The sequence below is a fragment of the Oreochromis aureus genome, linkage group 3 (genome assembly GCF_013358895.1).
Source record: "Oreochromis aureus strain Israel breed Guangdong linkage group 3, ZZ_aureus, whole genome shotgun sequence".
NCBI classification, from domain to species: Eukaryota; Metazoa; Chordata; class Actinopteri; order Cichliformes; family Cichlidae; genus Oreochromis; species Oreochromis aureus.
Window position 1 is genome coordinate 120376043 of NC_052944.1, and position 15063 is coordinate 120391105.

The window sequence follows — 15063 nt, forward strand, 5'->3', positions numbered from 1 at the left end:
AACCAAAGAAGCAGGAATCTGCAGCTTTGAAGACTTCCAGGTTGTGTTCATCTTTGATGGTCTGGATGAGTGTCGACTTCCTCTGGACTTCCACAAAACTAAAATCCTAACTGACCCTACAAAGTCCACCTCAGTGGATTTGCTGCTGACAAACCTCATCAGGGGGAACCTGCTTCCCTCTGCTCACCTCTGGATAACCACACGACCTGCAGCAGCCAATCAGATTCCTCCTGGGTTTACTGACTTGGTGACTGAGGTCAGAGGGTTCACTGACCCACAGAAGGAGGAGTACTTCAGGAAGAGATTTAGAGATGAGGAGCAGGTCAGCAGGATCATCTCCCACATCAAGACATCACGAAGCCTCCACATCATGTGCCGCATCCCAGTCTTCTGCTGGATCACTGCTACAGTTCTGGAGGATGTGCTGAAAACCAGAGAGGGAGGACAGCTGCCCAAGACCCTGACTGAGATGTACATCCACTTCCTGGTGGTTCAGGCCAAAGTTAAGAACGTCAAGTATGATGGAGGAGTTGAGACAGATCCACACTGGAGTCCAGAGAGCAGGAAGATGATTGCGTCTCTGGGAAAACTGGCTTTTGATCAGCTGCAGAAAGGAAACCTGATCTTCTATGAATCAGACCTGACAGAGTGTGGCATCGATATCAGAGCAGCCTCGGTGTACTCAGGAGTGTTCACACAGATCTTTAAAGAGGAGAGAGGACTGTACCAGGACAAGGTGTTCTGCTTCATTCATCTGAGTGTTCAGGAGTTTCTGGCTGCTCTTCATGTCCATCTGACCTTTTTTAACTCTGGAGTCAATCTGATGGAAGAACGACAAATAACCTCCCAGAAGTCTGAAACAAGAGAATCTGCAGAGAAACACTTCTACCAGAGTGCTGTGGACAAGGCCTTGCAGAGTCCAAATGGGCACTTGGACTTGTTCCTCCGCTTCCTCCTGGGTATTTCACTGCAGAACAATCAGGCTCTGCTACAAGACCTGTTGATACAAACAGAATATAGCTCACGGAACAATAAGGAAACAGCTGATTACATCAAGAAGAAGCTCAATGAGCATCTGTCTGCAGAGAAAAGCATCAATCTGTTCCACTGTCTGAATGAACTGAATGATCGTTCTCTAGTGGAGCAGATCCAACAGTACATGAGTTCTGGAGGTCTCTCCAGATATAAACTGTCTCCTGCTTTGTGGTCAGCTCTGGTCTTCATCTTACTGTCATCAGAAAAAGATCTGGATGTTTTTGACCTGCAGAAATACTCTGCTTCAGAGGAGGCTCTTCTGGGGCTCCTACCAGTAGTGAAAGCCTCCAACAAAGCTCTGTAAGTAAATATGTGCTCATCCCTTATGTTATTAACAAAGAAGTAGGTGTTAACAGGTTGAATACCAAAAGAGCATAAGGGGTTCTGGCCTCTGAAATAACTATAAAACTATTAAGTGAAGTGGTCATCAATACTGAATTCATTCAATATTTAGCCCATGTAATACAGTTATGTGATTCGTCTTTCATGTGGAACATACATTGTCAGTTTCTCTAATATTTGTTTCTCTAATATTTCTAGGTGTAGAATCACCTTATCAAAGTACCATTCAGACACACCCTATAGTGGTACCATAGGTGATACTCATCAACTCTTCCACAGTGTCTTTACTGTTCCAGTCTTTCAGCCTTGTCCAAGCTGTCCAGTCTTCCAGTCTTGTTCCTGGGGGTCACTTAGCTGGCTACAGTGCAGTTCATCCCTCTATCTCCTCTCCTCACACCTGCTCTGATGGTGATAGATGGACCATACTTTGTCTTCTTTCCTTAGTACCTATGTCAGTCTGCATAAACCAGTATGTGACAACAGAACTGGAAAGCCAGTGGTCGCTCCAAAGTCTACAAAGATGCTTATAACTTCTATGATGTCTGTTCTCCTTTTATCTTAGCTGATGACCACGAAAAATTTGCCTCATGTTGCTGTGTTAGCTAATCCCCAGGCTTCTCTCCCTGGGCCACCGAGCCTGTTGCTCCTGGGGTACCTACACTTTCTGGGAAAGCTTAATGCTTAGCATTTTGTGGTGCCTGAGCCAGTGCAGCCAGATCCTAATAATAATAATAATAATAATGATGTGGGGAAATCCCTCTCTGCATTTAACCCATTCACTCAGTGAAGCAGTGGGCAGCCATTGGGCACCCGGGAAGCAGTGTGTAGGGATGGTACCTTGCTCAGGGGTACCTCAGGGTAGCTGTTCAGGGGAATCGAACCCACGACCTTCCGATCATGGGGCCACCACTCTACCTACTGAGCTATCCCTGCCCCTTGAATGTCTTGAAGTGCATCAGCCTGTGTGGTCAAATTCTTCTTTTTAAACTATACCTGAGTCTTTGAATTCTGCATGGGAGGTGGATGAAACTAAGTCTAAGACCGCTGTTGGCTACCTGCCTGTCCTTTAGCTCAATTTCTGTGAGGCTGGCACTTCCACCACTGGTTGGCTATTGGAGGAGCACCATCTTGATTTCCACCTATCTGTCCAGGTGGAGATATTAGAAAGCTGATCACAAATGGGAGCCAAACAAAAAAAAAAAAAAACAATTTCTGTTTTATCCTCATTTAGCTGAACAAAATTCTGGGCCATCCATTTCTTAATGCCCTTAATGCATATTGTGATGCCACCTAGCCTTTACATTTTAAAAAGTGGGAGATATAGTTAAATATTATCCACATAAGACTGAAAGGGGATATGTTTCCTGATGATTTAACCCATCTGACGCAAAAACATTCAGAACAAGATGAGACCTAAAATGGAATACTGAGGTATCCCTCAACAGAATATAGCTGTTAAGGAAAAAGGGTTTCCAAAACTGATACGCAGGGATTTATTTTTCCTTTACCTAGGTACCAGCATGACAGTACAGGTGCCGCAAGGGAATGTTGTGAACAGTGGTATCATGCAGCACTTAGATTGAGAAGGATGAGGATGACACAGTCCCCAGAGTAAACTGACACAATTGTAACATTGTACTTTTAGCATATTTTAGGGCATATTCTGTGCTCCAGTTGGGCCTTATCAAATCCAGTTCTTTTATTCTTTTACTGGACAGAGAAAACACGACTCAGTGTGGTCAAAACTTTATAATTATTTTATTCAATCATTACTTTCCGGAGAGGGATGTGCACGAGGCTAAGCCCTCTGCAGATCTGAAGCATTACAAGCATATCGCCTATGTTATAATCCGCTCGCTCCTCCCCTACTAAACCGTCACTTGATCTATTTCAATACTACATGTCTGCCCTATAGCTGCAAAAACGTCTTCAGCCTAGCTGCCACGTCATACATAGTTTCGATCAAAACAACTCCGCCTAGTTCCACTTCCTGTCTACTTCCTGTTCTCTGCACAAAGCGTCTCATTCTGCGCAGTTTCCTGTCTTGCACAGCATTTCAGTCTTGCTCGCCACTTGTGACCTTTAACACACTTTATAACTGAAAAGTGGCCTCTTCAATATACTGCCCTACATAAAACAATATAAACAGAAAATAAGCACAGAGAATATATATATTTATTCTTTAACAGCCTGAAACCTGACCAAAACTTTTTAAAGGCTTTGTTGTGCTATAACTATGGAAAAGAAATGATAGAGAATTCATTTTTGAGAATATTAGAAAAAGGTTGGTAGGTGTTGGGTCAAGTGAAGTCTTGTCTGTTCTTCTTCAGCAGGGATTGAATAACTGCCAGCTTGAAGAGAGATGTAAAAGAAATATAACTGCTGATGATGGAGGTGATGCTAGTGTTACGACCCCCTCTGCTAGGCGACAGGTGGGGAGAAACATACACAAGCCCTCCCACGATAAAAATAAGGGGTTTTATTAACGTTAAACTGAAAACAGACGGGGCTGTTCAACAGACCACCGGGCAAACAATTAATACACAAAGAAAAGAACAGGCAAGAATAAAAGCTAAGGGTTAAGGAGAGCCAGCAAACACAAGACTCTAATAAAACTAAGGTCAGCTGTATATCAGGGCTGACAAACACAGTTCAAATGCTAGGCAGACTAAGAGGACACTGCATGTTCACTTCAGAGCAGCAGTTCCCCACAGTGTAAAGAATCTTCAGCCTTTTTATACTTCCAGGTGCAGACAATCAGCAAGTCAGTTGGTCTTGGTCTTGTGGAATTACAGGGATTATTTTACATAACCATCATCTTTGTCATTGCATTAATTATCATTTCATCCAAGCATTTATTGAAGTTGCTGGCATTATGTTATAATTTGTATTACAGGTGCAGTATAACTACTTTAAAATGATTGAGTTATATATATATATATCATAACTCATATGCTAAGTATATTGTTACAGTAAAAAAAGTAGCTGAGCAAAGGCCTGAATGTATTCAGCTTCTTGTGGTATTTGAGTCTGCCTAGCAACAGGTGACAGAGAGGAGGACAAGTCCATGGGGACCCCATCGCCTTATTTGGAGAAGATGCCAGAAGGGGAACTCCTGTCTCTGTAGTTATCTCTTAAAATTGATCAGTGTCTGTAGAAGAGGCAAATAATGTTCTGTACATGCAAATTATGTGCTTGTAAACGCAAGAAGGGGCGTTACAATACCCTGATGTTATAAAAGCAATCTAGAGTGTATTTTGGGCAGAGATGTACAACTGTTTTGCAGTTTGCACCTCTCCACGCTGCGTGCATTCATTAAAATCAATTGTTTGAACGACCTTTTCTGGACTATCATTGTTTTACTCTCGTCCTCAATTTCGGACCCGTAACATTTGGTGCATTTGGCCGAGGTTGAGGGAGAAAAGTTGGAGGTTGAGACTGAGAGGGTCCGAGGCGCTCGAACAAGCAGACACGAGTCAGTGGTCGAAGTGAGTGGACATAAGCCGGCTTATTCAAAGGTAAGGCACTACCTGTTGAATTATTTCCAAAATGTGCCAGATTGGACATGAGAAATTAAAGTCTACTTACTGAAATTACTGCTAAATGTCTGTTTTGATTTTGGTGAAAATCTCATGAGAATTGAAGTTGAAGTAATGATAATGTAAGGTTAAGTGACAGTACTGATTAAAGGAAAAGCAGTTGGACTGCTACGAGGATTTAAATGCAGTTGGACTGCTAAGGAAAGAGAATTTAAAGTAGTTGGACTACTGAATTTAGAATAATAGGTAATTGGTCGTTTTGTGGATTACACTCCCAATTGGTTATAAGGTTGGACCTGCGTCGGTCATACACTTGTTCTGAGGTGTTGATTGTTGTTTCAAAGTATTACAAATTTCTGTAGAACGGCAGTTGGACTGCTAAGAAGCGCATAGCCGGACGTTGCGATCCCTCCTCAATGTGGACGCACATTGTTGACCTATTGGCAAATAGGATTAGCTCGGTTTGGCTTGACCGTGGGGTACAGGGCATCCTGAAATAAGCTAGTGGTTGGACCACTTGACCGTTTGGAACGGTGTTTGCACTTTTGGGTAGCAAAGCTTGGAGCTTGGGCGTTGGGCGCTTTTAAATTGAGTTAGGGATTTTAGAGATTAGACCAGAGACAGGTTGGACCTGATACTGGGTAATTGACAATAAAAACTTGGAGTTTGTCCCTTGGAGGTTAATTCAAATGTTGTCTAAATTATGTAGGTTGTGCAATTTAAGGCCTTGTAAATATTATTTAATTTATCAGACGTCTCTGTATTATAATTTCTATGTTTGTATATAGGCTCTGTCTGCCACGGGGCTGCAGAAGGTTGGTTATTTTGAGATTGTGTGTCTGTGTCTATGTAAATGAGATGCCTGTGACTTATTTAGAGTGACATTTCCTGTTTACTAATGAGTGGCTAATGACTGACTGCAGAGCCTGGGTTAAGGACGACTTATATTGGTGTTTTAAGGGAAGAATTGTTTTTATTTCTACTTTGTTGGCATTACGGTTGTTAATTATGATGACTACTTTATGATACATGTAGAATTGGAGTATGGGTTTTGCTTTACACGTCCTTGAACGACGTAATACTTGTTGAGAGTAATAGGACTCATGTTTGATTGACTCTTTGTAATCACACCGTGTTTTTTGACTAACATTTTATAACAGTTTGTGTAAATACACATGTTGGATTCAGGGTATTGTGTAATGATTGTGTGACTGATGCTACAAAACTGACCTAAAGAATGGTGATGTGTGTGGAGAAGCGGGGTGTGAGACGATGAGAGGTTTCAGTTTTCTTTTTCTTTTTTCTTTTGACTTGCTCTTTCTGATCATGGAAGGCATGTCCAAAATACTCGTAGGAAAGCGTATTTTGAGTGATTTTAACTGTGTGAATGCTGTCAGTATTTGATTTGAGTGACTCTGTGTGATGTGTACCAAATAGTAAATAAGTCATAATAACACTAGGGAGGTTTATAGTAGAATGAGTGAAAAGTGGGAGGTTGAGAGAAAAGGCAGTGTGTGTGAGACGATTTATGGCGTCTGAAAGAGGTTAGAACATTTAAAAAGTGTGTATGAACTAAAGGAGTGTGAAATATATTTCTTTTGTGATGAAAAGTAGGATGTTTTAAAGTTTGAAAGTGCTTTTAATTCAAGAAACGCATGAGTGAGGTTATGATGTGTGGAAGAGCTCTATTTAAAAGTGTGTATGAAAGGAAGGTGTATTGTTTTTAGACCAAGACTTAGTAAAACTAAAGAGGGTTTGTAGACTGTAAATATGAAAAAAAACAAGTGTTTGATTAATTTGTAGAAACAGGAAAGAGAAACAGGAAATACTGTGCTGCTGTGTGTGTGAGAGGAAGGTGTGTGTGTGACTGATGATGTCAGGGGAGCACCCAGAGAAATGGACAGAGTTAAATTCTAAAAAGATGAAGCAAATCGAGGTTTTAAGATAAAAAAAATGAATATAATACTAATTGTATGCTCTAGTGTGTCAATACAGGTGGGCGTCTCTCAACTTTGCAATCTTGAGTTCAGCAGCAGAAAAGTAGATTAAAAGAATTGGGAGAATAAGCCAGTTTTTGGCTCGAAATTGTGCGGCTGGATCTCTCACTTTGTCCCTGAAGCGGAGAAGAAGTTTCAAAGGACAGTTAATCGCCTGATGAAGACCGATAGAACATCGTGGACTTGAATACAGCAGGCAAACGGCAGTGCCACTGATCCAGTAACACTGATGACGACTGACGACCAGCAGCAGCATGTAAGTGTAATGTAACATGTACTGTGAAAATACAGGCTGGGCAGTTGAACAGTGGGATAAAGAATTGTGGAAGAGCACTGGACATTGGTGATATTTTGCCATGCTGGGACTTAATCTGAAAGAAAGACTGTAAAGAAACAGAGAAGAAGACAACAGCTGAGTTGAGACTGTGTTTGCGGGAGCTTTGAAGCCCGAACAGGACATTGTGCAGAGAGGACCAGTGAGAGATGAAGCTGGACGAGTGTGACTGCGAGAATATAGGATATAATTGGATTAAAAATTGAAGCCTGAACTCATGAATTGTTTAGGGATGTCCACCATAGCATAACAAAGAGGTAAACATTAGAAAAGGTAAGAATAATGAACGAAAATAATTGTTATTACCTTAATGAATAGAAAACACACATACAAATTGTTACATGTGAGATTATTTTTGAAATGAATCAGAAGTGAGATAGTTTGAATCTAGAGCTCAGTGAAAAGATGCATAAATTAACTATGAATACATGAAAATGCAATAAATACATAAGGATGTAATGAAGAAAACAGCTTACACTGCATTTACATGACCACATAACGCAAGGAAGAACACGCTTACATACAGGGCATAATTGGTATTTTTGACTAGAAAAGAGAAATGGGTCGTTTAGGCGTCCGTGATAATAATGAAAATCTTTTAGTTTTGTTATTTTCAGGAGTAAAGCAGAACCGGATCAACTCTCCACTGCCGCAGTCGGAAGAAAATTACAGGTTGACATCACTGGAGAAGTTAAGGCAAGTTTCTGGTTGAATTGTTCACAGAATGATGTGTCCAGGAACCTGAAAAGCAAGCCCTAACTCCTGGCTGAAGACCAGGAGTGCTTTTATTTAAGGTGGGAAATCAAAAGTTTGGGCTAGTAATTCGGGGAAAGAAAAAACTGACTGCTTAACTGGAGAATTGGGAAGGAGTCTGGGAGACTGCGAAGCCATAGATGCAAAATACCACACACAAACAGAAAATGCATTAACCTTACAAAGACAAGCTCATGAAGCTTGTCTAATCAAAGCTTGATGCATAGAGAGATTGATTGAAAACCTGGCTAAGAACACAAATATACGCAATGAAGATCGGCTTGCTACTTGTATGAGTGATAGAATGGTGTGAATGTTTAATAAAGTGAGTAAAGTGTTTATAAGAGTGACTCAGGAGTGCTCTTGCACTGAGTGATCAAAGTAAGTGATTAGTATAGAAAGAAAATGAAAATAATTGAATAATATGATAAGTTTTAAACATGCATTTCTCTTGCCAAGTTTACTTGTGGAGATATGATACAGTATGTAAATTAGCTCGAGTGAGTGACGACAGAGGAGCTTGCTGTGTGTGTGATTGAGGCCTTGAGGAAAGGAAGCAAAGTAGACAGTTCAGAGGTGCAAATTTGGACAAGAAATTTATAATTTAGTGTTGACACATTGATATAACGTGTTTATATTTTGGGCTGAATCTAAGTATGGTGAAGTGTCAAAGGGGACATGGTTGTGTGTAAAACGGTGCAGTTTTGACAAGGTTTTCAGTGAGTTGAATGGGTGAAATTTAAGATGGTTCAAGATTTTTTGGGGCTGTTGTTTTTCATTTTAATAGAGGGAGTTTTGATAAACATGGACAGGTCTAAAAGGGCCCATAGTTTTATAACAGTGCACTTAGAAAAAACCTGTCAGGTGATTTTGTTTTGTACTTTGATGAGCTAACAATCAGCTCTCTTTTTCTCATTTTGCTCTAAGCAGGCCTGGAAGAGAGTGAACTGACGGCGCGGACAAATTACCAAGTAAGGATTGCAGCGAGTCAATCCAGTCAAAAGTATAGAGAACTATTTTCCTAAAAAGGAAAACGAAATAAATGATTGAGCTCATTTTGCTGATGTGGAGCATCTGATGACGTGCGCAGAAGGCTGCAGTATCAGCAAAAACATAATGTGTGAATGCATGTGAGTGAATGTGAGTGATGGGACCAAGAGGGGAAATAAATAAAAGGTTGACAAACAGGACAAGTGGGAGACTTAAATCTGGGGATGCTGATTTTGGGATATTGATGTGTGCTTTGAGAAAATTATTTACTGGGGTTGGATTATGTTATTACATTATAAAAATGCTAAATGCTAAAAGGGAAACATTGTTTGATATAACTCATGTTACCATTAACTGAAGAAACACATGATTGATAACTGTTCTGTTTTAAGTTTTCTTTGTTGTAACACAGATTGGATCATAAAGGGGGAGAGTTGAGTATGAAATGTAAAGTATAGGTTTTGTTTCCAGGAAATTCCAAGGATCCAGACTTTTGCATGGAGCAAGGAGTTTGAGAAGATTTGACATGATGATTAAATTGATTTTATTCCTTAAGCACAGGTTTTCAGGGCCGGAGCAGTTCTACCGGAGAGGAGGATTGCTGAGCTGTGCTGAGAGATGATATGACTAACCTTTTTCCTTTAATTTCTTAAGCCCGGGTGATGCATTTTAAGTTTTTTGAGTTTTTATTTATTTGGACACATCTGGTGTGTCCAAATATAAAGGGGGAATTTAAGAGGTAATTTGAAATGGGTTCTAGGATTATTTTATGACTTTTGTGGTTGTTGATAATTTAGATATGGTAAAACTGAGGCAGAAATTGTTATTTTTAAATAAAGTTATTTTTAACGTAAAATGAACTGAATCCTGTTTAAAAGATAAAATGCCGGTGTTCATGAGAAGCTGTACACCAAATTTAAAGGGAAATTGCGGGACATTTTTGAAGAAAAGATATGCTGTGGGGAAAACTAGTGAGGATTTCAGGAGTAGAAAATGTTTGATTTCTTTTATTTCTTTGTTTCTGCTTAGCAACCAGTGAGGCAGACGGTGTTAAAGATAAGTATGTAATAAGTGAACAGGAAACATGTGAGGCTGAGACGGGTGAAACAAAATGTTGTAAATAATGGGAACTTGTGTAACTGGCATTAATAGTAATTTTTGCATGTTAGGTATATGCTTGAAGCAAAAAGAGGTGTAAATCCTGATAGAAATTTTGAAGCGTGCTTTCTAGAGGAGAGGTAGGCTGACATGGGGATGGTGTATATTTTACCCGGGGTGTGTTTAATAAAACTAAAAGTATTCCTCACACATATAAAGAGTATTGAGATTAAGTACAATTCGTAAATTGCCCAAACACAGTGTTCAGACCCGATATGCGCTACCCGTTAAAGGGGGCGAAGAAATCAGGCCTAAGTTTGAAAAATGAAATGGGTTAACTCGATAGAGGAGGTTTCCAAAGGTTGAGAAAATAATGTAGGACCTTTTACCAGGAGAAAGCTAATTGTATCTTTTACACTTTATAGTGTGCACTGAGGGAAGTCAGGAATAGTTTAAACTAGGATTGAAAAAATTTAACTAGGTGAAAAAAGGGGGTGTAGCATTAGATTTAGGGCAGCTCACAGCCTGGCGTAGACGCAAGGTGCTGTCACACAGCTTAAGTTATTTGGTTGATTTATTTTATGACAAAATAATAAGGAAATATTAAAAATATACAACACGTTGAGAAGATCTCTTATGTTATATTTTAGTGTTTAACATGGAAGATGCCTCTCTGGAGCTTCTCTCCTGATGCTACTCCACCAAAAGAAGTTCATTTATAGAGACTATGTCAGCTCCCAAACAGACAACAACAAACCAAGATTAGCAATAAACAATCTAAACATAAATAATAACAAATGAAGAACAATACAGAATCCAAATCTGAATCAAAGAACAAAATAGTGAAATGTGGATTATTGGGTTTTTCTCTGTATATATGAAGTATTTGTAATGTGTATCTGCTAATGAAGGCTTGTAGAGGCCAGTTTATACTCACAAACAAGTGCTCAGCCAGACTGAAAAACAGGAAGCTTTAGTGCACAAGGTATATTAATAAATATAGACATAAAAAGAGGAACTCCCCATAGAAACAACGTTCAAAATGTGTGAAGTGTAAAGTACCGAAATAACACTATATAAGTCACAGTTGATGATTCTAATGTTAGAGAGCTCTTGCAACTGGCGTCTGAGCTGTGCAGAGGTCTCTCTAAGACAGGTACTTATGTAGGTTAGCATGAGGTTGAGTTAATTTTATACACAATGCGTAACTGTGCTTGTTTAGAGTTGATGTTCCGTCTAAAAGGGTTTTAAGCTTCACTGGTGAGAGTGTCCAGGTGATACATGTTGAGGGAAGATGAGAACATAGCAGGTTAATTGCATGCATGCTTACAAAACACATAAATCTAGTAGCAGGCCTGAGCGAGGGCCCAAGCGTCTTCTACTTCTTATTTGAGACCTGCGCCAATTCAGTTTACTTAGTGATTGATGACGAGGGTCCATTCCACTAGATTTCCACTAGAGAGGGACCCAGGAAAGGAACAGAGACCACTTAACCATGAAGTGTTTTCAAGTGGGAGCTGGCGTTTTATTACTGGACCACCTAGAGGACATGAGGTTGTCTGATTTGCTGAGTCAGGGGGCGGCTAGAGAGGGTCAGAGCGAAGGTAGTGGACTTGGGAATAGTGTAGTGACGTCTTTGGAAGACGTCAAGAGAGGGAATTGTGGAATTACAGGGATTATTTTACATAACCATCATCTTTGTCATTGCATTAATTATCATTTCATCCAAGCATTTATTGAAGTTGCTGGCATTATGTTATAATTTGTATTACAGGTGCAGTATAACTACTTTAAAATGATTGAGTTATATATATATATATCATAACTCATATGCTAAGTATATTGTTACAGTAAAAAAAGTAGCTGAGCAAAGGCCTGAATGTATTCAGCTTCTTGTGGTATTTGAGTCTGCCTAGCAACAGGTGACGCAGAGAGGAGGACAAGTCCATGGGGACCCCATCGCCTTATTTGGAGAAGATGCCAGAAAGGGGAACTCCTGTCTCTGTAGTTATCTCTTAAAATTGATCAGTGTCTGTAGAAGAGGCAAATAATGTTCTGTACATGCAAATTATGTGCTTGTAAACGCAAGAAAGGGCGTTACAATACCCTGATGTTATAAAAGCAATCTAGAGTGTATTTTGGGTAGAGATGTACAACTGTTTTGCAGTTTGCACCTCTCCACGCTGCGTGCATTCATTAAAATCAATTGTTTGAACGACCTTTTCTGGACTATCATTGTTTTACTCTCGTCCTCAATTTCGGACCCGTAACAGTCAAGTGAAGTCTTGTCTGTTCTTCTTCAGCAGGGATTGAATAACTGCCAGCTTGAAGAGAGATGTAAAAGAAATATAACTGCTGATGATGGAGGTGATGCTAGTGTTACGACCCCCTCTGCTAGGCGACAGGTGGGGAGAAACATACACAAGCCCTCCCACGATAAAAATAAGGGGTTTTATTAACGTTAAACTGAAAACAGACGGGGCTGTTCAACAGACCACCGGGCAAACAATTAATACACAAAGAAAAGAACAGGCAAGAATAAAAGCTAAGGGTTAAGGAGAGCCAGCAAACACAAGACTCTAATAAAACTAAGGTCAGCTGTATATCAGGGCTGACAAACACAGTTCAAATGCTAGGCAGACTAAGAGGACACTGCATGTTCACTTCAGAGCAGCAGTTCCCCACAGTGTAAAGAATCTTCAGCCTTTTTATACTTCCAGGTGCAGACAATCAGCAAGTCAGTTGGTCTTGGAGTGTCATGGGATCTCCAGGCAGCCAATCGTCCGTGTGGTCTGGCACACTTTGATCTGCATAAAAGAGGGCTGGCACAGGACTCCCAGCAGTGAAACCTCTGATACAGGAGGAACAATGCAGTTTTCATGCTGGTTGTGGAACACTGATCAACCAAACTAGATGTGTTTTGTGGACCTGGAAATTGTTTATTTTGATGCACATCCTGTTTTTTGTTTTTTTTGCAAATTTGCATTATAATATTTATTTTCATTTTTCCTGCAGTATTTAGAAATTGGTGTATCTCAAAAATAAAACTACGAAGACACTCAAAATAAATTTCCTGTGGTTGGAGACAATTTTGTGCAACTTTTTTGTATTTACAGTTTCGAGGGACAAACCTCTTAAATGTCTCTAACTAGAAATATATGTTAAAAAACCAAAAACGATTTTCGATTTTTTTGTAGTTTATTGCACTTTTTTGCAATTTATGTAGTTACTATGGACTTAATGCGTACATATTATTAAAATTTGGGTTATAACAGTTGTATTGATGTATAGCAACTTGAAATGCTCCCAACAATGGCACTACATAATGTAAAAATATAAAGAGACGCTCTGGCAGATTTGGTTCCATGGTAGGTCTTAAAGGGTTAACTTTTGCATTAAAACATCGATCCATCCATCCATCCATCCATCCAGCTACTTCCTCTTATCTGGGGCCGGGTTCTTATAAAGCAACAAACTGTTTCTCCAGGCTAAATGATGATGTTCTGAATTTGTGACATGCCATTTCCTCTCCACCTTGAGAGTTATCTGCTTTAGGCTACGTGTTTGAGAATTATACCACATACAGTATCCAGAGTCGTACGTAGTGAGGAGGTAAAATTGTTAACAAGAAAATCGACTTCTGTTGGAGTAGCATTCAGGTAGCTGCTCTGCTCTGTGTTGGTACAGAGCATTGAAGATGATAACAGTGGGTGGATTATATTCTTAAACTTAGTTAGAACGTTTTTAGAAAGACATCTACTGTGATGAAATTTTCTCCCCACTGCTGTGTAATCAATTATTTTAAATGCAAATGTTAACAGGAAATGATCAGACAGGAGAGGGTTTTCAGGAACCTCTGTTAAATGTTCAGTTTCTATGCCATATGTTAAAACAAGATCTGGAGTGTGATTAAAGTGGTGGGTGGGTTCTTCTACATTGAGAGAGAAGCCAGTTGAGTCTAATAACAGATTAAATGCCATGTTGAGGCTGTCATTTTTATCATCCCCACGAATGTTAAAATCACCCACAATAATTATTTTATCTGAGCTGAGCACTATTGCTGTTACTGAATTAAATAAGTACTGTTTTTGTTTTTGATTTGAAATGTTAAATTACTATATATGTGCTACAGTGAGGTTTATATTTGGTTTGTGTGTTGTTGAAGTGATTCCAAATGTAAATGTTATCAGGAAATTTGGAAAGAAAAGCATCTTGACTTCTTTATGTTTCTTGGAGACGTTTCACCTCTCATCCGAGAAGCTTCTTCAATTCTAAGGTCAAATGGTGGAGAGTCCCAGATTTAAGCCCCATGGGAGTGTCCTCCAAGAGGGTCACGGACCCCCTAATGGTCCTCTACCTAATCACACGAGCCAATGTGTGAAAACGGGTGTAGGTTACAATCAGCCAAGATTTCGGGTGAACTCATTGTGAAACCTAGCCCCACCCTTTCATGTGATTTCCTGCGGTCAGAAGGCCCAGGATGTGCATGGGCATTAAGGCGTCTGGGAAGTATTAAATTCGGTTCTTTAAAATTTATTTACCGACAGAGAAGGACCTTGACTCAGTGTGGTCAAACTAAAAAAAAATCATCTTTATTCTACATTTCTGTAAAAGGAGAGCTGTGGACGCTAGCAAGCATCAACAGGTCTAAAAGCATTACAAGCCAAATGCGTATATATAGGTCTCTTAAACGTCACACACAGTTTCGATCAAAACAACTCTGCAGTACACCCTGCATAGTTTCACTTTCTGTCTGCCCCGCTTCCTGTTCTCTGCATAAAGCGTGCAGTTTCCTGTCAGTACTTTTGGCACACATTCTACTCACAGTGGCGTTCTCCTACACTGGCCTCTATAAAACAACATAAACAGAAAATAAGCACTAAGAACATATATTTACTTTGTAAAAGAAGGGATCTCAAAACTGGATTATAGATGGCAGACAGTTGTGTTTAGGAGTTCTGTCCTTGGGATGAAC

The 15063-nt window shown here is 39.8% G+C and overlaps 1 protein-coding gene across 1 annotated transcript in view; it reads left to right on the forward strand.

Annotated features, from left to right (window-relative positions):
- Positions 1-331: 331 nt before the first annotated feature.
- LOC120435193 (NACHT, LRR and PYD domains-containing protein 12-like) overlaps positions 332-15063 on the forward strand; it is a gene marked incomplete at its 5' end in the record, with an annotated part of 247265 nt that continues 232533 nt past the window's right edge. The window contains one exon of the mRNA XM_039604263.1: positions 332-1335. Within this exon, the coding sequence (XP_039460197.1) occupies positions 332-1335 (1004 nt within the window). The remainder of the gene's footprint in view (positions 1336-15063) is intronic.